Source organism: Rhinolophus hipposideros, assembly GCF_964194185.1.
Source record: "Rhinolophus hipposideros genome assembly, chromosome: 5".
NCBI lineage: Eukaryota > Metazoa > Chordata > Mammalia > Chiroptera > Rhinolophidae > Rhinolophus > Rhinolophus hipposideros.
In genome coordinates, this window is record NC_138051.1 from 56,540,046 (window position 1) to 56,566,379 (window position 26,334).

The window sequence follows — 26,334 nt, forward strand, 5'->3', positions numbered from 1 at the left end:
GAGAGCAGTTCCTTTGGCTGATTTTTTATTTTGCATTTCATATATTATCCAGTTTCACATTCTCACAGGATCAGCAATTACAACAGCCACCTCGTCTCCCAAGTCTGAAAACGGCAAGACAGCCACAGCTGTGGCCGAAGGCAAAGCACTGATGTGCTCATGAAACAAAAAATTGCACAATTTTTCCTTCATTTTTCTTAAACTAACGCCTGACACAAAGGCTCATGGCTGGAGAACGGAAACCCTTTTCTTCTTCATGCCTCAAACTAAACATTAAACTTATCTGACAGGGCGAACAAGGTCTCTTTAATAATTAATTGCACACACACAAAAAAATCCTTTATGATGCATAAATATTTTGTTACACAGGGTACAAAAATATTTTCACTTTTTGGTTGGTTTCAAAGTCTGGAAAGAATGAGGAGCAGTGGCAGGGTGGGGTGTGCCGAGGAGAGGTAAGCAAAATGGGCCGAGAAAGGATGTTCTTAACAGTTGTTGGCCCATCTCAGGAGGAGGAAGTGGACCCTGATTTGAAATGAAAACACTCTATCTTTGTTCAGTGGTCGTTGCTGTTCAGCCTGAAAGTGTGTGTGAGGGGTGTCAGGGGATGGGGGCACCGGGTGGAAGTGGCTGCTGGGCTCAGGCCTCACGTAAGCAGGGTGGGTGTAGAGGAGGGGTGTGGAGAGAGGACCAGGAGTGCTGAACCATCAGTGGCCAGGACCTGTTGCTATGGTGACGCAATGTGAGAACAAACTGTACACTCACATATACACAAGTCTAAGTGTCTTAATTCATGCCAGAAAACATGCAAAATCAAATGCCTCATTTCGTGGAGGTGGAGCTACAGAAGCCAGTTTGGACCAGAGGTTAGGCCTTGCTCGGTCCCCGTGAGGCCCCGTGGGACAGGGTGTCCCAGCAAGAAGGCCCCTGAGTCCTCCCGTGAGGCCTTGGGGAAGAGCTCTGGGGCAGGACAGGGCTGAGGAAGAGGAGAGAAAGGAAACAGGAAGCAGTCCACTGAGTCAGGCTTCAAATTCACAGTCTTTGGAGGGAAGCAGCGGCTCCACAGGCCACTGAGGCGCAGAGGCAGCTCAGCGCAGCTTCCACCCCAGTGGGGCAGGGGCTTCAGCTGCGGTCATGAGACCTGGAGAGAGCGGAGAGAGGTGGTCATGAGCAGAGGTGTGGGACTGCGGCTACACCCAGGCCTTCCCCTTGTGACCAGGCTGCAAGACAGATGGCAGGGGGTGGGTGACAGGTGGGAGGAGAAGGGGAAAACCAGCCAGAGTGCCCAGTACACGAGGTCAGGTGAAGGCCTGGCATTGGGCAGAGGAGGGAACCATGGCCCTGCAGGACGCCCAGGTCTGGGACACTCACCCTGGGCCTCTGAGCCAGCGTTTACTGAAGAACTAACAGAACTGACGGTATTTCCATCCTTGCTGGGTGGCATCAGAGGAAGGGTACCAGCGCACCTGCAAGAGAAGCCAACATCAGGAGCTAGATGTACAGTCCCTCCCCTCGACAGGGGAGCCCTGTAAACATGGCCTTCAGTGTCCCTGTGGGAGTCCTGATTCTGCCACTGACTGGAAAATGTTGAGCCAGTTACTACTCACCTGTAGGCATCAGTTTCTTCATCATGAAAATGGGAGAGTTCCACCTAACCTGCCTCCTCCACAGGGTGAAGGTTCAAATGAGAGAATGGTTACAAAGGTGTTTTATACTCCACTAAGCCCGACTGGAATGTGCCAGGTTGTACCAGGTGGTGTCACGGCGGGGGGGGGGGGGCACTGGTGCCAACAACCTGCCCTTCCCCCTTTACTGGAACAGCTCGGAACTCCTAACATTAGGAGAATGAACCTAATACATTTTTGCACGACTTCTCTGAGTCTCAGTGTCCTCACCAGCTATAGACTAGCGATGATTAAGTCACAGGTGGTGGTGAGGATCAGAGAAGACAGAATGTGAAAACATTAGAAAGCAAAGTTGGTGTGGTCTCCAAGGGGTAGGATGCCAGACACTGGTCCTGTCCTTGTATGATTCGCGAAGAAAGCCATAGTCAAGACCCAGCTGCTGCACCCTTCCAGTTTCCACCTCTCCATCCCTCTTGTTCCCTCTATTACAAGACCCCTAAGTCTAGAAATTTGTAACCCACTAGCTGAACCCTCAGGTAGGGACCTGGCAGCTACCAAAACCCCAGCACTTGCCAGAAGGCCCCACAGAACAGCAGCTCCGAAGCAGGATTCCTAGAGACTGGTAAGAAAATGACATGCACCCCCTTCTCTGTGGGCCAGTTGTCTGGACAGTAGCCGTGCTGGGTGCCAAGTCAAGATTGCAGGGTAGGCCACCTGCCCCAGGTACAGACAGCACATCTGCCCTAGCCTGACCCATGGCTGCCTGGACGAGACAGGGAATCACAGGACTCTTGGTGACGGGGGGGGAGAACAGCTATGAGAGGGGAGCCTGGGATCCCCTTAGGGAAGGAAGGGATGGATGGCACACAAGAGCCGATGTAGAAACAAGTAGCAGCTGGGCACACAGACAAGTCCCTTGAAGCTGCAGCAGTCGGACCCAGTTACCCACTTGGCCGCCTGGAATCCCTGCCTCCTGGGGAAGCAGAAAGGATATCACGCGATGCCAGGCCATCGGGCACCTGGTGAAGCTTCCTGAGAACTTGCTCCTGTGCCTCTTCCAAATGCTAGGTGCTGTTTTACACAGCTCAAGACTCTGACCACCGCATGCGCAGCAGGAGTCAGGGGCTGGCTGGTCACCCCAAGATGCCAGGACGCTTGGCATGTAGCATATAGCAGGGCCAACTCTTAGGTCACTTGACCTAAGGTTCTTCCCTGGACTCCTTAGGACATGCCACTGCTGTCACAAGGACACAGATGACACCAGGATGCTAGAACTACCTTTCGGAGCCCCACACCACACAGACACGGCTAAGAGCCTCTTCTCTCACCTTTGAGCTGTCTAGCCTCAGAGGCTGCCATCCTTCTCTCCTGCCTCCTAAACATCTGGAAGTGATTCCCTGCCTTCCTGGATGACAGGTGAGTGGGAGGAAGGCTTTCCCTTTGCTGAGCCGTGGATGCCCTCAGCTGGATGCCCGGCTAGACACGAGCTCATTCCACAAGACGACAATGAGGAAAGCAGCCCGCTGCTGCCAGGTAAGCCCCTGGTCCAGCTCAGGGAATCCCCTAGCATACCCTAACCACCCCCTTCACCTAGCCTCCAGTTGGGGCAGCCCCCTGGCAAGGAAGTGCCTGAAAGCTGGGTGCCCTGCAGGGCAGGAGTAGGGGAGAACATCGGATGCGAGTGGGAAGGACTCTTTCATCACCGGGGAAGCCGCGGCCTCCTGCAGCTGCTCAAGGGTTTCCTCAGAAAGCCCGCCTCATCTGGTCCCACACTCGTACCCCAAGTACTAGAATTCCTGTCTCCAAAGCAGCAACTTTCCCTCTTGCCTGAGATGAGCTGGCCGCTCCTTGGGGGAGAAGTAGAGGCCCCATTTCTGAGCTTGAGACAGCGTTCCCCGCAAGGGGATAGAACGTACTCAAAGGACTGCACTTCCACTTCCCTCAGACACCGAGTAGAGGCCCGTGGTCTAAGAAGCACAGTCCATTGCTGGTGGCTCAGAACAAGAGACCCCCAGACCCAGGGGTCAGGGCCAGCACGTGAGGGAGCAATCAGCTCCTCTCAGGGCCTCTAGTTGTTCACAGGAGATTTGCGGGTCCTGAAAGGCCACCCCACAGGGACAAGCCCAGGGGCATCTAGACTGAACCAGGCTCCAAGAGGACCAGCTCCAAAACACAGAGGGGCACGAACTCCCTCCTTTCTCACATCTTGAGGCTGAGAAGATACGTCAAGAAGTGGGCAAAAGAAGGCACTCACACAAGAAGAAATATGAAAAGCCAATAAATACGGGAGCCTCACTCACTCACTCATCAGGAAAAAGGTCGATGAAAACAAGACCGTGTCTTAGTTAACCCAGATTGGCAAGTCTGCGCTTTGACCTTGTAACAGTTGTAGGAATTTGTGATAAGGAAAACAAGCAGGACAGGTGCCCAGAGAGGTGTGAACAAGGTGTGTACTGCCCATCAGCAGCAAAAAATTGTGTAAACAACCTATTGACCATCGACAGGGAGCTGGACACACTTACACAGTGCTGGGCTGGCCAGGCATCCAGAATGTACATTTACTGATGTGGAAACATGTCCTGATATTTAAATTTTAAAAAGATTAAGCGTGTATACAGTTATTTTTGTAAGCAATTTATACCTATGGATTTATTTATATACCTGCACCCAACTACCTGCTGAGTCTGAGGACTAAGCAGTGGTTTTGTGGGAAGCAGGACAATAAGTCAAAGAGAAAGGAGGAAAAAACCCCTGCCTATTTCTTTCTATAGCGAATGCTTATGGAGCTCTTAGCATGTGCCAAGTGCTGTTCTAAGAAGTTTTCAAGTACTAAGTTCATTTAATCCGCATAAAAACCCTATGCGGCTGATGTTATTACCATTCCATTATACAGATAAGAAAATAGAGGCAAAGGAGCTCAGGCAACTTTAAGGTCATCAGTAAGTGACTGGGTCAGCTGAAGTGGAAAACCAAGTCCAGTCTGGGACTGGGACACAAGGAGACATGGAGAATCCCTGCTCTTAGACCACCACCCTTACGTGCCAGGCACCAGTGCCCCCTGCCATCCACACCTCGATTGCCTCACCCTCTTTTTAAAGGAGAGAGGATTCTACCAAGAGGATCAGAAGGTTGAGCAAGATGGCCTGGTGCCGACAGAGTGGGATGGACCATCTCCAGCCTCTTCCCACAGGTCTCTGTGGCTGAGGCTGGGCTACTGGCAAAGGGCATGCAGTCGGGGAGGGCCGCTGGGGCAGAGCAAGGAACACTTGCTTTTCACCTCCTCGTCTTAGCTGCCACCTTCTTTCCAAGTCACCTCCTTGCCCCCAGACACAGAAAAACATTTCTGTTGGTCCTCTGGGTTCAGAATAGTCCCCTGAGGATCAACCCTGTCCACTTTATTTAGGCATTTTCAGCCTCCACTTCTGAGGCAGCATTGTCAGGGGGGGTAAGTGGGGGCTCCTGGAAGGAAAAGAGAAAATGCTACCACTTAGAAAATGCTTTCATGCCTATTACTGCATTTGGTCGTCACAGCATGTTTTACTGTTGAGGACATAGCTTTCCAGAGAGCTCGAGAAGTAGGGACAGAATTAGTTACTACGTGGACCAATCTCTTGTCATCAGTCTGCCTCCCCCAAAATGCCGCTATCCTGAGGTGGCCTTCATCCCCTCCCCTGGGAGGCCAGAAGACAGGAACTCATGCACAAGGGGGCCTCCATCCTCAGACAAGACTTGGGTAGGGAAACCAGACAATAATGATATTAAATAATAGTCACGGTTTAACACTTCTATAGCCCTCCCTCTGTGCAACCCTATGAAGTAGGTATGATTATCACCATTCCACAGAGATGAATTGAAACAGAGAGGTTAAGTAACTTTCCCAAGGTCACACAGGTGTTAAAAGAAAGGAAAGAGCCAGGATTTGGACCAAGGTAGCTGGACCGGAGCCAAACCACCACAGGGTGTAGGGAGGGTGGGAGGAAGCTAGAAAGGAAGAGAACAGGAAGGCACACAGCCCTCAGGGGCAGGTAGCAGCGCACCACTCCCAGCAAACTGGGGGGCCACCCCAAGAAAGGCAGAGGCGCCTCTCCTTATTGTAGTCACTGGGACACTGTCCCTGGTCCCAACCTCTGCCTTGCCACTGTCATGGCCTAGCATGTCGGCGCACATGGGGCAGAATCTCTCACCCAATCTGGTCTAGGCCTCTCATTTTATAGACAAGCACATGGAGGCCCAGAGGTGAAGCCACTTGCCAAAGGTCAGGTAGCTGACTGAGGACAAAGCTGGGACCAGAGGCCAGGAGCCCAGCAAGGCCTCGAGAAGGCCCTGCAGTTAAATTCTCGATTTGCCAGCAGCACAGTGTAAAACTGCCTGGTCAGACAGGGCAGGAACAGTCTTCCCCGCTCACCACAGAACCTGGTTTGTGGTAAAAATCCAAACACTTCCCTCCAGGAGAAGAGCTCTACCACCTCCTAGCCCCATCAGTTTCCCAGCGGGCTGTGGCATGCAGTTAGGGGACAGCAGCGAGCTGAACCACACTTCTGCCCTCAGTACACTCTAACGTTGCCGTGTTCAGGAAGAATTCCCCTGCGGAGGACCAGTAGCCCCGGAATCTGAAACTTCTACCTCGGAACTAGGCAACCCAGATGATACTAAGCCCTTCAGAGAACCTGAGATGGACGGGAACTTAGCCCTCAGTCAGCGTACTAGACTCCTCCCTCCTCAGCTTCTAGTTCCTGTGAACTCTCCCTTCCTGGCTTCTCATTTCCTTTTCCTCCTCACCCTTCTCCTGCCCCGGCCAAGTCCAGGTGACCTCTATTCTCTCTGTCTCTACAGCACAGCGTGCCCTAGCTAGGTCACTCTTCCCCAGGGATGAGAGGCCAAGGTGGGCTAGCCACTGCTCCTCAGCCCTGCTGTGCACCCTGGCAGTGCCTGGTCCATACAGCGGGCAGTGTCCTGCCACTGCCTCACAGGAATGGGCCAGTGCTGACCACCTGCCAGTCTGCCTCTCGGGCACCTGGAGCGGCACTCAGTGAGCACAGAGCCCTCCTGGCCCAGCTCCACCCGCCTGGCTCTCCTAGAAGTGCCGGCTCCCTCTTTCCGACTCCAGCACAGGTTCTCCAGGGAGAGCATCAGGCTTCATGAAAACAGGAACTCTCACCGAGCACTCAGGATGTTTGTCCCAAGCACTGTTCTAGCACCTCTCATATTAACGTTTAATTCTCACAACAACCCTAAGGCAGATAATAGTCACCTTCTCCAGATAAGTGAAAAAAATCAAGGCACAGAAATCTTGAAGAGGCAGAGGCAGGCGACCTGGCTCGAGGCCACAGTCGAGGTGGGATGTGAAGCATGGTTGTTGCCACAGACAGAAAGCAGTCCAGAGCTGGGTGTGCAGGGGCTGGGGGAACCACGGCTGGTCTCTCTCAGCTCTGCCTCATGGCCCCGACACGGCCTCACCGCTGTCCTCTCCCCACCTCGACAGAACCCAGACTCTAAGGGGACTGCTACAGAAGACAGTAGTTCTGTGGTAGCTCTGGAGACACGAGTGGCCCAGAGGCCAGGTAGGTACCCAGTCTGGCCAACTCAGAGCCTTCATTCCTCCCCTTCCTGCTTCTCCCCCCGAGGGAGGTCTTACCTGAGCATGTAGGGCAGCAGCAGCGGCAGCAGCAGTGGCAGCTGGGTAGGTGAATGCAGCATGTGAGATGGCTGGCGTCAGCTCTGTGGTGTATAGCGGGTATGGGGCCCAAGCCTCTGGGGACGTGGGGATCAGAGCGGCCCCCATCAGGTCATCTACAAAGGGAGACGACAGCCCCCATCATCAGAACACTCGTTTTCCCTTCTGCCACCCCGGTCTACACAGAGAAGGCGACCCAGCACATGGCTGAAGCATAAACTCCCCATTCAGGCCAGGCAGACTCCCCTCAAGAACCCCAAGACCAGGGAAAGAAACCATGTGAACTTGACATGGCATGGTGAGCTTCCTGTCTGCCCTGAGAAGCTCCAGATGGGCTTCCACCCATCTCCACCAACAGAAATCAGACAAGGCTTCAGGGAAGTTGGCATGGCTGACAGTGTAGGAGCTCAGTCGGTCTAAGTTCCAGCAAAGGCTGCAGGAGAAGAGAAAAGAGTGGAACCCGCAGGGATAGGAGGCTGTGGATGCGAGAAGCCTCCTGGAAAAGGGGGCAGGCAGGCAGGCCTCATTCCCTTCATGAGAATCGCAACGTCTGCTCACTGTATACCATTCCACTGGGGCCTCCAGCTCAGGTCGAGTACAAGGGCAGCCGACCGCAGCTCGGAGTGCTACTCACAGGGGTCCCGCGCCATGAAGTGTGCTCCTAGGGCAGGGTGAGCGCTGGTGGGATTTGGTGTAGCCATGAGCTTGTTCTTGGCCATCTTGGTGTTGGCTTTGGCAAACTCTAGCCTCAGGGTCTGTGGGTTCTCAGGATCAAAGCGAATACCCTACACCAGCAGGAAAGAAAGGGAACAACTTTATTCGGTAGGACCCAGAATGTCCACTGCAGTGGGGATGAAAGGACCCCAGAAATGACCTTGCCTGAAAGACTGGCCCATAACAGAGGACATGCTGCCCGGGCCTACGCAGCCAAGGACTCTGCCCCAGGGCGTCTGGGAAATAAGGTCCGTCTGTAGGCCCTTTCCTTGGGTGTGGAGTGGGGGAAGGTTTGCAGAAGACAGAACACGGACTCCCGGTGCCTGGAGGTCTGTGGGTCAGAGAAAGACCTGTTCTCCATCTACTCACGTTCAATGCATTCTTGGCTGCTTCTGCTCCTGCCCGGCTGTCAAAGATCACAAAACCAACAGGCTAGTAGGAAAAGAGAGAATACCCTTGCATCTCTTCCAACATTCCATCTCCTTCTCAAAACAAAACAAAACAACCAAAAAGCAACTCTTCCCCATTTCCTCCCTACGTTCGCCTGGAACACGGGAAAGTCCTCGTGTACCGCATCTCCCACCCAGGTACCACATTGTGGGAAGTGCCAATTGAGCTTCATCCCACTGTGCTAAACATCACCCTTTCAGTAAAAGTCTTTTATTTTAAATGCATGCAGATAATCAAGTTCCAGTATTTTCTCCATGAAGAAAGGGGGACTCCACTATATCAAGTGCATGAGATTCAATCAGGGGCAACAGGTGGAAAATTCTCCAACTTCCTTTTGCCAAGGTTTAGTCCCCACCCCAAGTGGCCCCCAACCTCCAGTCATGAGGAGCTGGAGCACAGCCACCACTTCTGTGATCCTTAGTCTCGTTTCAGGCTGTGGCTTCTCCAGAGCCAGAGACGGAGGACCAGGAACTGACTGAGGGGACCTGTGAAGGCCACTGTTTCATCAGCCCCAGACAGACATGGGGTGACGGGGAGCAGGTCTCAGCGGCCAAACGCCTCAAGATTGAGGAAAAGGCAACAGGCTTAGTTCCAAGCTGAGCAGCTGGTCTGGGCCGGGAGCAAGAAAACCCTTGGGGAGAAATTACCTGTCTTGACGTGAGCTTGATCAGGGACCCTTCGTATCCCTGCAGAGAGAGATGGTCATCACCGGGGAAGGTCAGAGCCTTGCTGCGCTGACCCCGCCACCCCTGCTATCATGCCCTTTCCCCAGTGCTCGCCTGTATCCTTCTCTCACTTCTCCCCGAAAAGTTGACCCACTCTGACCTCCACTACTGTGGGGCGCCCTCCGCCCTGTGTTCTGGATCCCATGGTCTAGCACATGGTTGGGCATCATGAGACAGAGGTCATCATCCCATGCGTAAATTCCCGTCTGCTCCACTAGCTTGTAATCCAGACACACAGACCTTACCTTTGTGCGTTTTCTCATCTGCAAACTGCAAAGGCTACACTGAATCTGAAAGATTACTTATACAGCAAAATCTACTGAGATGCTCTACATCTCCCTTTTACAGATGAGGAAACCGAGGCTCAGAAGGGCGAAGCAATCAACAGAAAACAACATGGGAATTAGAACCAGGACAGGGAGCCGGGTCTGCAATCAGTTTCTGACACACTGCCCTACATCTTCCTGCTGCCCAATCCAGGGCACAGATTCATTCTTGATGCTTCTCCTCCATCCTAGGCTCTGCCCGTGAGTGGCTGGGTCCAGACTCACCTTGAACGGCCGGAAGAGCAGGTAGAGTTCTCTAGGTTTAATGTCCACAGGGAGGCCACTGACGAACAGTGTCCGGACCTGGGGACAGAGACCACAGTGGTCAGGGTCAGTTTCTCAGGAAGGAACTGGAATCCTTCCAGAGTTTAGGGAGGAATTCAGTATTTCCTGGGCCTCCTGGCCTCCTTTGCAGGCCGAGACAAATGAATACTCAAGAGTTTCCTAGCATTTAACTTTTCTAAGCCCTTCCTGTACACTTTCCTTTCTCTAGATTTATCCTGTGGGTGTCACTCGACAAGCACCCGCTGAGCACCTCTGTGCAAGACTGTCTGCTGTTAAACAACCATGAGAAGAGAGAGCCCTGTTTAATAATGCACAGATCAAGCACCCCTCTGATATCTGAAGCAAGCTATGCAGTTTTACCCCCCAAAATGCACAAGGTAAAATGTATATATTTTTCTTTTTTTTTAATGTGTTTTTCCGGGACCCATCAGCTCTAAGTCAAGTAGTTGTTTCAATCTAGTTGTGGAGGGTGCAGCTCATAGTGGCCCATGCCGGGATTAAACCGGCAACTTTGTTGTTAAGAGCACCGTGCTCTAACCTACTGAGCTAACCCCCAAAAATGTATATATTTTTCAGCAGATACTCATGGAGCCCAGGTTGAGAGGCTCTGTCTGGCCTAGGGGAAAGGCAAAGACATAAATGGAACCTTAAGTCCTATGCCACATTCTGGAGCCACCACTTTCACACCCATCTCCTATTGCCTCTCAGGCTACATGTAGGCTCTTCAATGGCAGGGAATGTGTTGCATTCTTGCCTCTATGCCCAGCTCGTGCTGGTACTAAATGTTTCCTGAATAAGGGATCTAGGTAAGAGATGGAACAATTACACTGGGTTTTGAAGCATGAGTAGGATCTTAACAGCTTCAAGTGAAACAGATAATGCTGTACCTTACAAGTCTTGCCCTCAACATGGTTACGTGTTGGTGGTAAGGCCAGGTCTAGATACCAAATGTTCATCCTGTGACTCCAGCCAAACCTGACCACCTGAACTGCATGTGAGGTCCATGAGGGGTTGACAAAAACACTTTCCTAATTCACTGCTAGTTAAATGTTGCTGGTATCCAACGCTAACCTTGCAAGCCCAGATCAGCCAATACTTATAGTGGGGAAGGAAAGATTTTCCATAGTTTAGATCTATTAAAAATCCATCTTGCGGGCCAGCCCGGTGGCTCAGGTGATTGGAGCGCCGTGCTCCTAATGCCGAGGTCGCCAGTTCGATTCCCACATGGGCCAGTGCAGCTAAGATTGTGAACAATAGCTCTCCCTGGAGCTGGGCTGCCGTGAGCAGCTGGAGGTTGGCATAAGCTGCTGTGAGCTGCTGAGTGCCGCCACGGGCTACCGTGTGCTGCCATGAGTGGCCAGCAGCCGGCAAGAGCTGCTGTGAGCGGCCAACTGGCAACCGATGGCCTCAGCCTGGGGGGAGCACAAGGCTCATAATACCGACATGAGCCAGGGAGCTGGGTCCTACACTAGACTGAGAAACAACGGCTTGAACCAGAGTGTGTGTGTGTTGTGGAGGGGGGAGGTGGAGGCGAAAGAAGGGGGGAAATCCATCTTGAAACTATAGCTTCTCGAGTAATGAAAAATCCAAGTGTAGCTTCCCTACACACTTGACTCCCATTTTGAGCTGTGTCTCATACCCCAGTGCCAAGCAGAGGTCTTCTCAATTCATCACTGTGGACTTAAGAAAAAGTTCACATGCCACCACCCACCCCATCACCTGGACATTCCTGAAAGCATTTAGATTCCCTACAGCTGGCTACATCCTCTCCTCCAGAGGCACCAAATAATTTCCTCCATGCTCTAGTGATGGCCTATTGAACCCAGGCAACAACTTTTTTAGACAATGGCTCGAATGAGGAACCTGGAGCATTCAGGCCAAGTTACACGCAACACACACCCAGTACCTCCCCTGCCCCCAACACACACACCCCCTCCACAACAGAGCCAGGAATGACAAAGGAAACCAGCATGGATAGCTCCTGGTAACCAGTGTCACCACCCCCACTCCCACAGGAATGACTCCCAGACCATGATAGGTAAGAAATAGGTAAGGACAAGCTTCTTCCCTCACAGGAGTTTTTGCCAAAAAGCATATCCTTGCTCTTTAGGATCATCTTTCCCCTTCAGTCATGCCTTTCCTAACCTGACACGCCTCTGCTCCCAAGACTGGGGGAAAGGTTTTGTCCACTTCACAGCCCTGGCAGCTCTGCGACCCTGTACACACAGGGTTTAAGTGATGGCCTGTTCCCAGATGCTCCTGGGAGAAATGGGCAGCCGAGGCTCCAGGGTGGGCTCAACAGAGCTGCTGGAGTCCAGAGGGCCACCGTCCTCCACAAGCTCTGCCTCTGGTGGAAGGGCCTGTCATTTCCATGTAATTCCCCACGTGGAAGTGACTGGCTCAGGTCACACAGCTTTTCGTTCAAGGCAGCAGACCTGGGACTCAAAATCCATGTCTCCCAGCCACTTTTTTGGCTGGTCGAGGTGACACTTGCTTCGGGGTGACCTGGGTCACTACTTCTCCCTCCTCCCTGGGATGGCAGGACATGGTCTGGGTCAAAGACAGAGCCAGAGCTGCCCCCCAGAAACCTCTGCCTCAGTTCTCCCCAGGGGCCACCCATTTCACCAGAGCTAATTTTAAACCCTTCCTCAAATGGCTCCTTTCTGGCCAGACCTCCCCAGGGGTCTCCTTAAATGGCAAGTTCTCAGCACAAAGTTTCCTGCTTGGATGGGGGGAGGGGAGTGAGCATAGGGGATCTTTCCCTAATTCCCAGCTCAGATCCTCATTTCCAGCTTTCCCTCTGGGCCAGATGTTCCCAGCCTTTTCCTCTGGTTTCGATCTTTTCAGGTTCTGAAGTGCTCAAAAGACTACAGTACCGCTCCCATCCTGCTCCGGCCACCTCTCAGGAAACAAGCTGAGGCCAAGGTGTGATGGGTAGGTGGTAGGTCCCTGTCTGCCGGGTCAGGAACCTTTGCTGGGAGCAGAGTCTGGGAGGTTAAGTCACAGGAAGCCTCACCTGACTGACTTCATCCTCTCCCTGGATTTTACTTGATCTTAGTCCCCCCCCCCCCCAGCAGATGACAGACATCCTGCCGATCCCCACGTGCAGACAGGGAAACAGGCCCAGAAAGAGCTCATGCAGGTTAGCTCAACAAGCAGCAGAGCTGGCTAAGACCAAGGCACCCTGACTCACCGGTCTGTTCCACCAGCAATCCATCCCCCTGTGGGGACAAGAGGGAGTGGTACAGGGGTGCCCTCGTTAGCCTCATGGGTGGGTAACATGGTGCTATACACCCCTTCAGTAGCCAGTCACTTCCCTAGGCACTTGCATAGGATGACAGCAAAGCTGGAGTGATGGGGGCAGAACTAGATGAAACTGGCAAACCAGGGTGGAGGGAAGCCTGAGCTTAACAGTCTGGTCAGCTACACGTTGAGAGGGTAAGAGGTTCTAGAACCTAAGGCCCCTCTCAAGGCAGCTGCTGGCACTGCCCCTCGGCCGCCCCTTCCTTGTTCCTTAACTGAAGGGCACCCATCCTTCAGGTCCCTCTACTTCCTCACTCCCCTTTCCTTGCTCTGAAGTCAAACAGGCCGTGAGGACTCCCTGCCTTGTATTGTTCCTACCCACCTAAACTTACCCCTCCCCTGGAGGCCACAAAACACCGGAGACGGAAGCCAAGTCTCAAAGCTTTCCTATTCTCCAAGGCGCCTAGAGTAGGCCTCAGCACTCGATCGACACCATCTCTACAGACCTCAGGCCCTCCAAAGAGATTCCCAGTCACAGATGTGGCCCAGTGCAGCAGTGATGCCATAAATGGGAAAGAAGACAGGCTTTAGTGAGGCCACGGTCTACGCCCCAGCTTTAGGCTTGGCATGGGGGAAAATGCTTCATGGCTCCGAATCTCACTGTCTTTATCTGTACAACATGGATCCCACCTACCTCCAGGATGAAGACTTCATCTTTCTCCATGCCCAGCACATAGGAGGCTCAACAAAATGCACTTAGGGTTCCAGTAATCACAGCGTCTACTTACATGAAACCATGAGCCCTTTATTTGTAAGTGCCTAGTGAGGCTGGGTCAGGTCTGGGCCAGTGCAGACCTGGCAACATGGGTGAGACGATCTCGGGGGGTCCCTGGAGTCTTTCATTTTCCTCTTCCCTGGGGATTAACGTCCATGGAAATCAGCTCGTTCAGCCTCTCGTTTAGGAGGAAACTGAGGCTCAGCACAGGAAAATGACAAGCTGATGGCACAGTCAGGCTCCCTTAGGGATGGCCGGACAGACATGCAGTTACTTCTGCAAGGCCTGGCCAGCTAATCCTGTGTCCCAGGCCAGTGCTAGAGACCACTCTTTCCGTGCCGCTTGCTGGTGCCAGCCTCCTGGCAGTAGGGCCCGACATTTCTTAGGGGTGGGTGCAGACGAGGATTCAGACCCCACCACCTGGTTAAAGCCCAGATGGAAAGACCAACCCAAGAACTGTGTCTTGTCTATTCCACAAATGTATCCTACGGACTCAACACAAAAATGTCTTCAGTGTTTGAAGAAAACCTAACGGGTGGTTCCCACAATCTTAGGCCGCTAGGAATCACTAAGCTTGTTTACCCGGCCCTTCCTTTTCCCCACTCTCACCCGTTCTCAGAAGCATCCAGACAAGCCAAGCGATTATCTCCTGCATGTCCTGAAACGTGGAAAGCTACCACAACGATGGTCATCGTCGTGGCCATAAGAGCAGATGGGGCTAGACCACAGCCACGTCCTTCGCCGAGCTGGACGATACGTTTGGAGGGGGATAGAGCGGGTACTGGGGGAGAAATGGAAAATGGATTCTCCTTTCTTAGAAGTCAGTGAAAAAAGAAACACGTCGAGGAACCCACTGGAAGCACCAAGTTCAATACGGACAAAGAACTTGGCCAGAGAGGTGACGCCACACAGGACATCACAAGCACGGCTATTGGCCCTCATGGCAGTCAGGATCAGACTCGGCCTTGCTAGTGGTCCCAGCCAGGACCAGGCCTGCCCAGGAGAACCAACTGACCTTTTGGCACAGCTGAGTCTCACATCCAGCCAGCTTTGGGGGCTCCTGAGGCAGCTCTTCCCTTATGCAAATCCTACTACCTATCTTTGCTCTGAAGTTGCTGGAAGGTCCAGCCCCTTGTGCTAAGGCCATAGGCTACCACTGGTTGGCAGACTTCCGGGGTGTACAGGTCTGGCTGTGTCCCTGGGCTCCTTCCCTCCAGCTGGTGCTGGACCTGGAGTGTCTGAGGGCTCCTGGCCTCCCCCAGCAGAGGCCCCTGAATCTCACTCCCAGGCTCTCTGCACCCGAGAGGCAGAGGAAGCAGTGGCCCCCCATCCTCAGCCTTATTCCTAAGGCCCTTGGGTTGGGGATGACCCTCCCATAAGAAAAGGTTAGAAGGAGCCTGTCAACCACACTGTCTAATCCCAGCCTGACAGAGGACCCGGGCTCCTGGGGCCGCCCAGTGTTGTCCTTCAGGGTAGGAGGGGACACTGCAGGCCATGGTCCAGGTTTTCCTCCCCTGTGCAGCCCTCCCCAGCCCAGAGGTCACAGCTTACTTTTTATAGAGAAAAGAGAAGTAGGAAGAAGGGGCTCTGACAAACTCATTCATATCTAAGTGTCAGTGATGTTCTTCCATCAGACAAACTGAAATCTGTTTAAAGAGCTTCAGAAAAAAAGGAAATCAAACAAAAGCCTCCAGGACAAAGGTGATAGTGCCACCCAAGCGTCACAAATTCAGGCTTCTGTGGAAAAGCTTCCAAGCAGGATGCTCACCAACCTTTCCAGTCAGCCCCGGGGGACATCTCTCTTGGCTCGGGCCATTCCCACAGGCAGACCTGTCATTCAGGTGCCCCCAAGCCAGGCCCGCTCCCTTAACAGTGGCTGTTCAGAGGTCTCCCTCCTCCCCAGGGCACACAGGGGGCCCAGTTCACAGAGCGCCCTGGAGGAATTAAGGGAAGGGGGCTGGCAGGGGAAAAGGAGGGGTGGGTGCTCTATACAGAAGAAAGCAGCTGAGCAAAGCCTCTGTGTGGAACAGGACTGGGGCGCAGGGTCGGCAGGGGCTACGGAGCCCCTCCTCCCCAGTGAAGAGGACCCCGCACTCAGTGGAGGCCAGGCCGGGTGCTGAGGGTTCTATAGCTCCAACTTTCCCAACGGTTCCACACGAAAGACCTCCTTCGTTCTGGGCGTTAAACACTCAACTTCTCAGTGAAGGACGGCGGCAGGGTACTGTGGCTGTGAGAACAGGCTCCGGAAGTACCAGCTTTTATTAGCGATGACAAGGGTAAACACTGCTTTCAAAACCAGTGGTACGCCCGTGGAGAGTAAACCCTCAGCTACAGCCTTCTCCAGGCCCCAGCCTGATAATCTCAAGACAGCAGCCCAGACTTCAGGGTCCACCTACCTGGAAGATGGACCTTTCTGCACAAAGGATGCAGAGGCAGGCAAACATCAGGGCCACTCCCCACCCATGGCCCACCCCACTCCCACAGAAATTCCACAGGTCCACCAGGAACACTCTCCCTTGTAAGACAGAGGCAAATCACAAGGCTGGGACTCAGTGAAAGACACCCCCAGGGAAACCTGACTCCAGGCAACAGAAACATCCTACCAAAGAGATAAAGATGATATGTGAAAACTGATTCTTTGCAGCAATCCCTTAGCATCTCTGAAAGTTACAATTCAGTCTGGAAAGGAAAAACTGTTTCAACTGTCCACTCCATCAAAACGTTCAAGTAATGTGCTTGCTTCAAATCCCCGCCTGCTGGCTGCTTAGTGTAAGCTCTCCTGGTGTCATCTGGATGGAAAACACCACTTAGGGAAGGTGGGGGGGGATCCAAAAAGGGAAAAACAAGCCTCTCATAAGCCCCTCCCACATCCTTCCCCAGCTCCCAGTCCTCAGCAGCAACCTAAATGCAGAATATTTCAGCTGGAAGAAACCTTATTTTTAGATGAAGAAACCAAGGCCCCGGGGCCCAGTGAGTTACTCAGGTCACCGTCACCGAGTGTGTCTGAAGCAGCCCCAGGGTCTCCAGATGCTCATGCGCCAAAGGCCTTTTGCAGACCCTGATCTCACACCAGCAACCCACAGCCCCTAGTGAGCTCAGCCCTGGGTCCTCAGGAAGAGCTAAGAAGGTAGAAACTGCCCTTGCGGAAGGTTGACTGGGGGGTGGGGGCCCCACCGGATGATCCCATGGTTCGTCCTTAAACGGAGTTAGTTATAGGGGAGTCAAAGGGAAGATGGACGGACTGCCAACTGCCAGCTACTGTGGTAGCCTTGTGCCTCCCTGACTGTGGGGGCGGGGGGGCTACAGCAGGGCTCCTCACACACCTTGGACAGGACAGCTGGCCACACAGAGCCCCAGGAAGCCTGAGCCCAGGCCAGCCGCCCCCCACCAGCCAGGCCACGAGGGTTTAGGAACTGCAGCCTGCACTACATAGAGCCTAGGGCTTTCCTGATCCAAAGATGCTGAAGATCCTTTTGAACGTGTACCACAGCCATCATCACGCCCAGCTCTACTCGGGCTTCTCCAAGGGGAAGAGACACCACTGAGAACCAAGATGGGATTCAGGCTCCTTCTCCCCAGCGAACACCTGCTGCCCAGACATAGACACAAAAGAAAAAGAGCCTCAAACCAATTGTCAGGGAGCTTGGCTTGAAGTCCCAGCCCTGCCAGCAGCCAGGCAGGTGGCTTTGTGGCCTTCTTCCGCTGCCTCAGCAATAAAGGAGAGGGGTGACCTAGCCACAGGGTCCTTCACACCCCACCTTCTAAGATAACAGGGAAGCAGGAGAAGGTGTAGCTTAAACACTGTCCTTCTGCCCACGCCAAGACAAAGAAAGTCGTGAAGAAGGGGATAGAGAACAAGAGGGAGGGAGAACAGACATCAGAAGCCAGGCCCTGGACCAAGCTGGCCTGAGGGTTTGGGAGGGGTCTCTGCCGGGGCACTACTGGGGGTGCCACACAGAAAGCTCAGAGCAGTCACCCTCCCATGCAGAGATCTCCGTGGCCAAGGTTTTTTCTTTTGTGTATGTATGGAGGGGGTGGAGTGGGGCCTGGGTTCTGCCTGGGTCTTAGGCTTGGCACCAGCACGTTGCTCTTACCCCTCCCGGGGTGGGTAAGAAGTCCCTCTGAGCGAGGCCACTTGACAAGAGGTGGATGGAATGTGGTGACATGGCCCGCAGACCCAGGACTTATAAGGGCTGAACAAGGGCACAGGGAAAATGAGCAAATAGATCCAGCCAGACAGTGGATGGGAACCTAGACGCATGTGCTCCCAGAACCTGGTGCTTCCCTTGCTTCTCCTAGGGAGCTCTGGGCTGCTCAGCTCCCAGGCCAGGCCCCCGCCCCGCTTCCCTCCAGGAAGCCCCCACCTAGGACACCAACAAGGCCATCGCAGTCTGAGCCTCTGTGAAGTCCCAGGCTTCAAGTTTGCTCCAGTGTTTCGCCTGCCCCTGCTAATTCCAGACCCAAATCACGTTATTATCGGAGCTTGGCTCTCAGGCCCGACCTGGGCAGCACTTGGTGGTTGCCAGTTCTTTCATGCTTACCATTGGTACGTAAGCCCGGCAGTCCTTTGATATGACAGGAAGAGCAATACTGGCCCATTTTACAGATGAGGAAACTAGCTCAGGAATTAGGTTCCTGGCCAGCCAGCCAGTAGCAGAGCTGGGGGGTCAAGTCCAAGTTGCCTGGGAAGTTGGGGCTTTTCCCCCATAGCCTGCAACGTGTCCAAGAGTTTGACTGTGTGTGTGTAGGGGTAGGAAACCAAGCCAGGGTGATAAGAAGTCTCTAAAGGGAGGGACAGTGCTGGCATGTATCAAGTGTTCAATAAGAAGGCTTCCAACCCCATGTCCAGCCCCAGGAACAGGCTGACCACCTTAGGAACACACCTGGTCAAAGCCAGTTGTGACCATCGGCTGACACCTCATTTAGGGGACCATATCAAGCAGCATGAAGCACACTGAGCAGGCTCAGTGCTATGACCGGGCACCTGCTTTGCACTTGGTGCCAGACAGAGCCAGGAGCTAAGGTTTTCAGAACAACTCAGACTGGCAGCCCCCAGCAGGGTGGCCTCCCGGGCAAGGCCCCCTCCCCTTCTGTGTCATCCACCTCCCATCCTTCCTGGTGCCGTGTGGTCAGCCAATGCACACCTACTGCCTGTCCCATGTGCCTGGCAAGGGTTGCAGGTGTCACCACTGCCACACACCACCCCACAGACTGAAAGCTTTGCCCTAGAGGGATGCTTACACCCCTCCCCCAGCTCCAAAATCAATACCTCCAATCCTTAAACCACGTGATGTCACGTCCGCGTGAACACACTGCACTGGCAGACACAGCACTGAGCCCAGCTCTCCTGCTCCCCACCTGACTGAGGCAGATGACACCTGCCAAGCCATGTTTCCTAACGGAAAGCTCCTGTTGGGAGAGGGTCTCTGTTCAGGGATGGAGGCTGCTTCCAGAACCTGCGTTCTGGTCTGGAGCTCCTCTGTCACAAATACATTAAAATCCCTCCATCGTAGGCTGTGCCTGGATGTGGCCACAACTGTACATCAAGAACAGGGACCGGTCTGGGTGGAAGTTCTTCACAGCCTTCACAGCGACAACAGTTCTCAAAAGTGGTCTCAGGTCCTACTCCAGTAATTTCTCCTGCCCCAGCCTCTATCCCCCAGTAAAAGCCCAAGACCTACTTGGGAAGGGGAGGTTGGCCCTTCCCAAGAGGAGCTGGGTACTGCAGACTTATCCCATGGCCTGGTCTAGGTCAGGCCCTGCCCTTTCTCCCTGGGAGTCCAAGTCCTGTTCAGAACTATACAGGTGGCCTCGAAGACGTGTGACAGCCGAGGGCTTCTGCTCAGTCAGCTGTAAGTGCCTACAGGCAAGGGCAGATGGGTCTAGGCAGAGCCTCCCACTGTGCCCACCCTCTGCTCTACTCCAGAGGTCCCCAGCACAGATGGATCCGTCAGAGGACTCTTCAGGAAGGGAGGGCCCAATGATACTGGCACCTGTCTAGCGTTGGCACATCTCAGAGGCATCCTTATTTTTCCCATCCAAGGACGGAGGAGAAGGAATCTGAAAGCAGGGAGGCTGTGCTGGTCCCTGGGCAGGCAGTATACGGGCTCTGGACACGAACCTTCATGAGTTGGGTGCAGTTCCCACCTCACAGCAGCATGGTTGCTGAAGGATAGTGATGGGCTCTGCCCCACCACCTCACAGCATTGCCAGGGGCATAAGGACCCTTCCGAGGTACCCATGGTCAGGGGATGGCAGAGGAACTCTAACACTCATTCAAGAGGTGGGTGGCCTGGGACCAGGAGCTCAGCCCTCCTTTCCCCCACCTCTCAGGACTATCTGGAGGCCCCGTGGGATAAATGGGTGGAAAGCATGAGAGCAAAGGCTCAGCATCTCGCCAGTTCATGCCTCGCTTCTAGCAGCAGTGGTCAGCCCCCCACTGGAAACGGGGATGAGAAGTCAGAATGTCCAAATGCTGAATGAGATTTAGAAGCTGGTTCTTACTTGGGCGAACCAGCCAGGCTGCCCGTGTGCAAGGAAGGAGATGAAGAGACCCAAGAGAATGGCCACCCAAAATGACAGGCAGTCACTTTAGAGCAAGCAGCATTACTTTAGTTAAGATGCCCAAAGCAGCACAGTACCAAGGAGTGTGTGAAGACAGTCAGCCCCATACAGCCAACAAGGGGGCATACTGCCTGTAGAGAACTGAAAACTAATAAAACTGATTTGGACTGGTTTTTAATATCACCACAAGATGGCAATTCTAAACAACATCCGTGATAAAATGCTCCTCCTCCAGGGGCTGACAGCTCCCCTCACCCAGTCTTGGGGTGCCACCAACCCAAAGGGAAACAGCCTGGGGCCAGTGTCTGGGCTTCTATTGGGACCTTGGCATCACCGAAAGCTCAGGCCTCAAAAACTTGAGTTGCAGGCCTTTTTCTCCCCCTGCCCCCAAGTCTCACCAAGAACCCTAATCTAAAACTGAATAGCAGGTATAGTGTGGTGAACAGTAAACTCTGGGTTCAAATCCCAACTTACCCACTTGCTGCATGAAAAGTGATCTAACCTCTGTGTCTGCTCCTCACGTATGAAACAGTGTGATAAGTTCACAGTGCTACTGTGAGAGTTACAGGAGGCCAAAGGGTAAAGTGCTTCAGAACGACGCCTGGCACAAATAGCATGCACGGGCTTATTATGAAGATAACCCCTGCCACCGGTTATTCGAGCAGAGGGGACACAGCCACAACAGCCAGGAGGGAGAGGAACCTCACCTACCAGAATCCACCTGCATCCACCTGCCTGGGCCATTTCCACGTAAAAGCCCAGAAACACAGATACTTCCCTTCCTGTACACCAAAAATAACCTGTGGACAGAACACCAAAAAAATCCCAGATTCTGTCAAATGCTTTTTATGACAGAGAAAAGAAAAGGGGGAGGTACCCAAGCTGCACGCTAGCACCCATAATTCCTTTACACTCATCTAGAGTACTAACTCTGACCCTTCCTATCAGGGGCCAGAGACCTGGCTGGTTCCTCAAGAGATCCCTAGAGGTCACACGATGGACCCAGGGATCCCAGGCCTGCCAGGAGCCACCTTGGCCCAGGTGTAGTGAATGCAACGGACAAGCAAAGATGGGGGTGGGAGGGCAGCAAGGAACTAACACCCTCAGGTCAAGCTGTCACCCCTTTAGCTGCCATTAATCCCTGCCGTTCTATAGTTAACCATTAGGGTGACATAAAACTTCTTTAACTCTTAGAAACTCAAACACCCCCACCCCAAGATTCCAAATAACACCCTCCCCCCAGGGGGTCTCCAATAAATAATGACTATAATTTAGTTTTACCTTGTGTCATGACAGTAGAGTCTCCATTTTCAAAATAGAATGTTTTCAAACTATACATACTCCTCTCCAGACACAGTGTAACTATCTAGCCATCCCCCCAGAATCACTAAGACAGGACATGCTTGGGGCTGGGGCTGAGCATCATGGGAGGCAGGCCTGCCCTGAGTAGGGTTCATGTGCTACACTACCTCACCTTCTGGAGCTCGGGCACCTGCTGTGCCCCACCTGGGGTAGCGTATATCCTCTAGATTGAAATGGACAGGTAGCTTTTCCTCTGCAGACCCTCCCCTTAATTCCTCACTGCCCTCCTTAGCTTCCAAAGGGTATCAAAGCTTCTAATACATCTTCCCCAGTGGCAGAACAATACCCATTTCCCCCCAAGTCTGCATGATCTCAGGCTCTTTATAATGTGGCCAATACTGCTGCAACATAGCAAACTCCTGGTAGTCACCCAAACGAGCCATGTGGTTCCACCAAGAACTCCCACTTTCATACATGCTATTCCCTCTTCTGGGAATGCCTTTCCCACCCGCACAGGTCTGACACGCTCCTATGCAGCCATATCTAAGGAAGGCCTGACCTCTAACTTCTCAGTGGTACCACACATCACTTGGTGATATCCCCTTATTTTATCTATCATTGCATGTAACATACCATCATTTCCTGGCAAGTCCTTCTCACCTCCCAGACTGTGATCTTTCACCTATATCCCCGACCCTAGTCCAGAAAAGGAACCTAATGCTTATGATATGGATGAAGCCCCTATGGGTAGCATGGGCAAGCAGCAAGAGTCAAGGCTACACAAAGACGAGCAGCTCCACTGAAAGAAACCTCCTCCTGGAACTATGAAAACACACCCTTTTCTCCAGTAACCTAACACCTTTAGGAATTGAGGGCTTAAGGTAGACAAGTAGGGTTCCTTGGTTTTCTAGGGTTGCTTTAGTTAATCTCCAATAGTTAACTGGGAAGAGCCAACCTAGGTCAGCCATGAGAGAAAACTACTAGTGCTAATGCAATTCCCTCAAGAGTGGTTCTTAGGGATCGCAGAACTAACCACCTAGGGTACACCTAAGCTAAAGGAGTCCAATTCCAGCTCAAACCACCAATCCAAGATGGAACTCCAAGAAGAGAGCTCTTGGCCCACTGTGCAGAAGGCTAACCAGGGAGGGGGCCAATCCCTACACTTACCAGACAGGAGCAGACACTGGGCTCCAGGGTATCCCCAGCCCTCAGTTTTAAGACCTTCACACATGAGCCCTTCACCAGCACCAGCTGCACTGACTCCCTGAACCACTACTGTGCATTGACCACCTCCACCCCAAGGAGTAGCTGGGACCCCACTTCTTGAGGATGTTGCCCACTGTCCCAGAAAAGGCACTTAGAAAACAGTGACCAATACCTGAAATGCTCTCTCCAAGACTTTAGCCTGGCCACATGGTTCACCCTTCCCTCTTCCAAGTGGTGGGTATGAGGGTTTGCCCAGCCTCCTGGGCAGTGTGGGGTCCCTGCTTAAGTCAACCCTCTAGCAGAAGTGGCCTTCAGGGTGCCGGGCCAGCTTCACAGGAGACAGCTTCCCTCCCACTTTCAGCCCACAGGCTGGCAGAGATCCCACACACCCTCCCCCAACTCTCAGGAGAAGATTCTAAACCACCAGGTAGAGTCAGGATGGCGTCGAGGTCCCCAAAGAAGGACCTGTGGGCATCAAGGTCCCAGGAGGACAAGACCTTCAGGAACAAAACAACCTCACCACACTAGAGCCCACATCACACTAGTGGACAGATGTCAGGCCCTCCCTCCCTTGCCACCATTCAGAGTGAAGAGTTAGTTGTAGATTCCTCCCTTCCTCCCCACCGAGAAAGCGGGATCTAGACGTAGATTCTCAAGATGTCATGTCATTGGTGGACCAGGGCTTGCAGCAGGCCTCTGAATTGCTAAGCGTGGGAGCTGGCAGTGTGACCCTCCCACGATCCCTCCCACAGTGAGGAGCCCAGCCCAGCAGTGGGCAGTTGCCACCATTCTGCACCAAACCTATAGCACGGCGGAAGGGCCGGCAGCACTGCCACTGGAACGGAGGGAGGTAGCAACACCAGTCCCCACCAGGGGCTCTGTGGTTTCTCCCCCAGACCAAGGGGAAGGGAGCTCAGGGTGGATAACTGGCCCCTGGTTTCCTGGGCAAGAGGATGCCAGGGCGGGGCAGGAAGAGTCTCTTGGCCCCGGAGTGACACAGCACAGGCTGGAGGCCCTTCCAGGGAACTTCGAACCCTGCCCCCTTTCCACAGCAGTTTGTCTCTGCCGGCCCAGTTCCTGGTCTCCATTCACGAATAGCCATATCTACCACCTCACCCCACACATCCTCCCCGATCTCGCCATCCCATTAACCACCCAGCTGCTGGTGATTCCACGAAGCCGCCTCATAACTCCCACCTCTTAGCACATGGCCGGTAGACGATAATGTCGTCTCTCCTTGCAGAATCCCACCCAGGCTGGCTTTGGGGTCCTGGCTGCGCTACCAGGACAAAACCGAAGGGATGAGAACCGGGAAGTGCCTTTAGGCATCTCCTTCCCAACTCATAAATTGCGGGTTGACCTCTTTGCCAAAGAGGCTGAGAGAGAAGCCCGTCCACCTCCCATGAATACAACTCCAGTGAACCACGGTGCCGGGCTGCCGGCCCGGGCCTCCAAGGTCACGGGGAGGGTCAGGGTGGAGAGGGCAGGAGACTGAAGGTGCCGCCCGCTCGCGGGGCTAATCCCGCTCAGTTCATTCTAGCGGTGGCGGGAGTCCCGGCCACGCGGGAGGAGCGCCTGGGAAGACGGCAGCGAGCCGGGCGGACAGCGGAGAGCGGACAGCGAGGGACGCGCGGGCAGCAAGCGTGGGGCGGCCGCCGCGCCGCTCGTCCACCACGGGACGCACGCACCGCGGCCCGCGCGCGGCCCGCCCCAAGCCCGGGAGGGCGGGGAGACAATGCCCGCCTGGCGGGGCAGTCCAGGCCGCACGCCCACGCCTGCTGGACACTGGCTGCTCCTCCTGGCCGAAGGGCAGCGGCGGGAAGGCGCCGGGAGCGACGGCCAGACCGGCCCCGTGCGCCCTCTCCCCCGCCCATCCCCGCGTGCACTCCACCCGAAAGTCCCGCGGCCGCAGGCTCACCTCCTCCTCCGGGGCGCCGCCGGAGCCCGAGCCCGTGCCGGTGCTGGTGGCGTGCTCGTCGTCCGGCTTCAGGTTGCTCATGGTGCGGGGGGTGGGGTGAGGGTGGCGAGGGGACGGGAGCGCGTCGGGCGAGCGCGGCGCCGGCCCCGGCGAGGAGGTGGAAGGGGCGCGGTGAGCGGTGCGCCCGGGGGTGCGGGGCGGGGGAGCGGTGGGGGCGCGCGGGGCGGTGAGAGGGGCGGCCGCCGCGTCGGGCTGGGGTCACATCAAGTTTGGAGGGTGCGGGAGGCGGGGAGGGGGTGCGGCGGGGGGGGCACTGGGAACCGGAGCCGAGCCCGAGCGGCCGCCGCCTCCGCCTTTTCACTGCGACCGCCGAGTGCGCCCGCGGCGGCGGCGGCGGGGGGCGGGCGCCGGGGGAGGGGGCGGGCGCCGGGCGGCGGCGGGGGGCGGGGGCCGGAACCGGCCGCAGCTGGGGCCGAGCCAGCCCCCCGCCCTCCTCGCGGTCTCCGGGGGAACGCGCAGCCAATCCCCGCCGCCCACTGCGGGCTCGCCCGGCCCCGGCCACTGCGCGTCAGCCCCCGGCGGGGCTTTTCCCCTCTCTCCCTTGTCGTTTCTCTCCCTCTCTTCTCTTTCCCCTTTGCTTTTCTCCAAGACAAGTTTTTAAACTTTGTTGAACTCGCCCACCGAACTTTCTTAAAGGGGCCGCGCGCACTCCCGCGCTGTCCCAGCCCGCGGGAAGTGGAGCTGGGTGCCCGGCACCCCGCGCAGCTCCACAGCCTCGCCTCGGCAGCCCCACGCGAGGGGCTACTGGGTCGTCGGCTTCAGGAAGCAGGCTCCCCTTGTACCCTGATCTGAGGTTATAGGGTCGGCCCACTCATGTCACTCCCACGTCCAGCCGCCCAGAGCTGGTCCACGCTCTCCTCCCTCCCCGGAGCTCAGGACTGCTGGGGGCCGGGTTCTGGAGAAGATGGTGGGGGCGGGGGATGGGTGCGGACACCTGGGCTGTGGCCCCGGCTGGCCGCCGCTTTGCTGCGTGACCTTGAGGAAATCACTTCCCTCTCTGGCCTCAGGCTTCCAGCCCAGAGGGTGGGACTTAGATCAAAAACTCCCTACCCGCTACCAGTCACTGAACAGGACTCAGGGCGGGGAAACGAACCTTTGGGACCCAAATGGTTATTAGCCCCGGGAGGGGGTACCTCAAGTGACCTAGAAGGTTCCATTCGCTCCCTCCTCCCCAACCCCAATTTTTGGGTCCTCTCTTTTTTCGGCTTAAATGTGCTCCCCTCCCCCCACACACACACCTTTTCCCCTCCAGGTCCTACCCGATGGCGGGGGGAGGGGAGAACAGCCTCGCAGCTCCGGCGGGGTGGTAGTGACTCCCCTCTGCGCGTCTCCAGGGCTCGGCTCCCGGATGGGTTTCCCTTTGACTTTGGAAAACCCACGCCCGCCTCGGGTTGAGCTTGAAGCACAGCAACCACAAACCGGGTGGAGCTGCCCCAGAACCGGGCACCTCCTCCGCGCCGCTGCCTC

The 26,334-nt window shown here is 54.7% G+C and overlaps 1 protein-coding gene across 1 annotated transcript; it reads right to left on the minus strand.

The window, feature by feature from the left end:
- Positions 1–25,216, minus strand: RBPMS2 (RNA binding protein, mRNA processing factor 2). The gene is made up of 8 exons (XM_081049944.1): positions 24,808–25,216; positions 9,740–9,817; positions 9,111–9,149; positions 8,383–8,445; positions 7,934–8,084; positions 7,261–7,415; positions 1,372–1,466; positions 1–1,141 (listed from the first exon to the last, which is right to left on the minus strand). The coding sequence occupies exons 1-7, from the start codon at positions 24,886–24,888 to the stop codon at positions 1,404–1,406; spliced, it is 630 nt and encodes a 209-aa protein (XP_080906070.1). The 5' UTR covers positions 24,889–25,216; the 3' UTR covers positions 1–1,141; positions 1,372–1,403.
- Positions 25,217–26,334: the final 1,118 nt, after the last annotated feature.

Coding starts and splice junctions, on each gene's coding strand:
- RBPMS2 (XM_081049944.1), bottom strand. CDS start 24,888: ATGAGCAACCTGAAGCCGGACGACGAGCACGCCACCAGCACCGGCACG. Junction 8,085..8,382: donor CAGCCAAGAATGCATTGAAC/GTGAGTAGATGG, acceptor CTGCTGGTGTAG/GGTATTCGCTTTGATCCTGA. Junction 7,416..7,933: donor CTTCATGGCGCGGGACCCCT/GTGAGTAGCACT, acceptor CTCCCTTTGTAG/ATGACCTGATGGGGGCCGCT.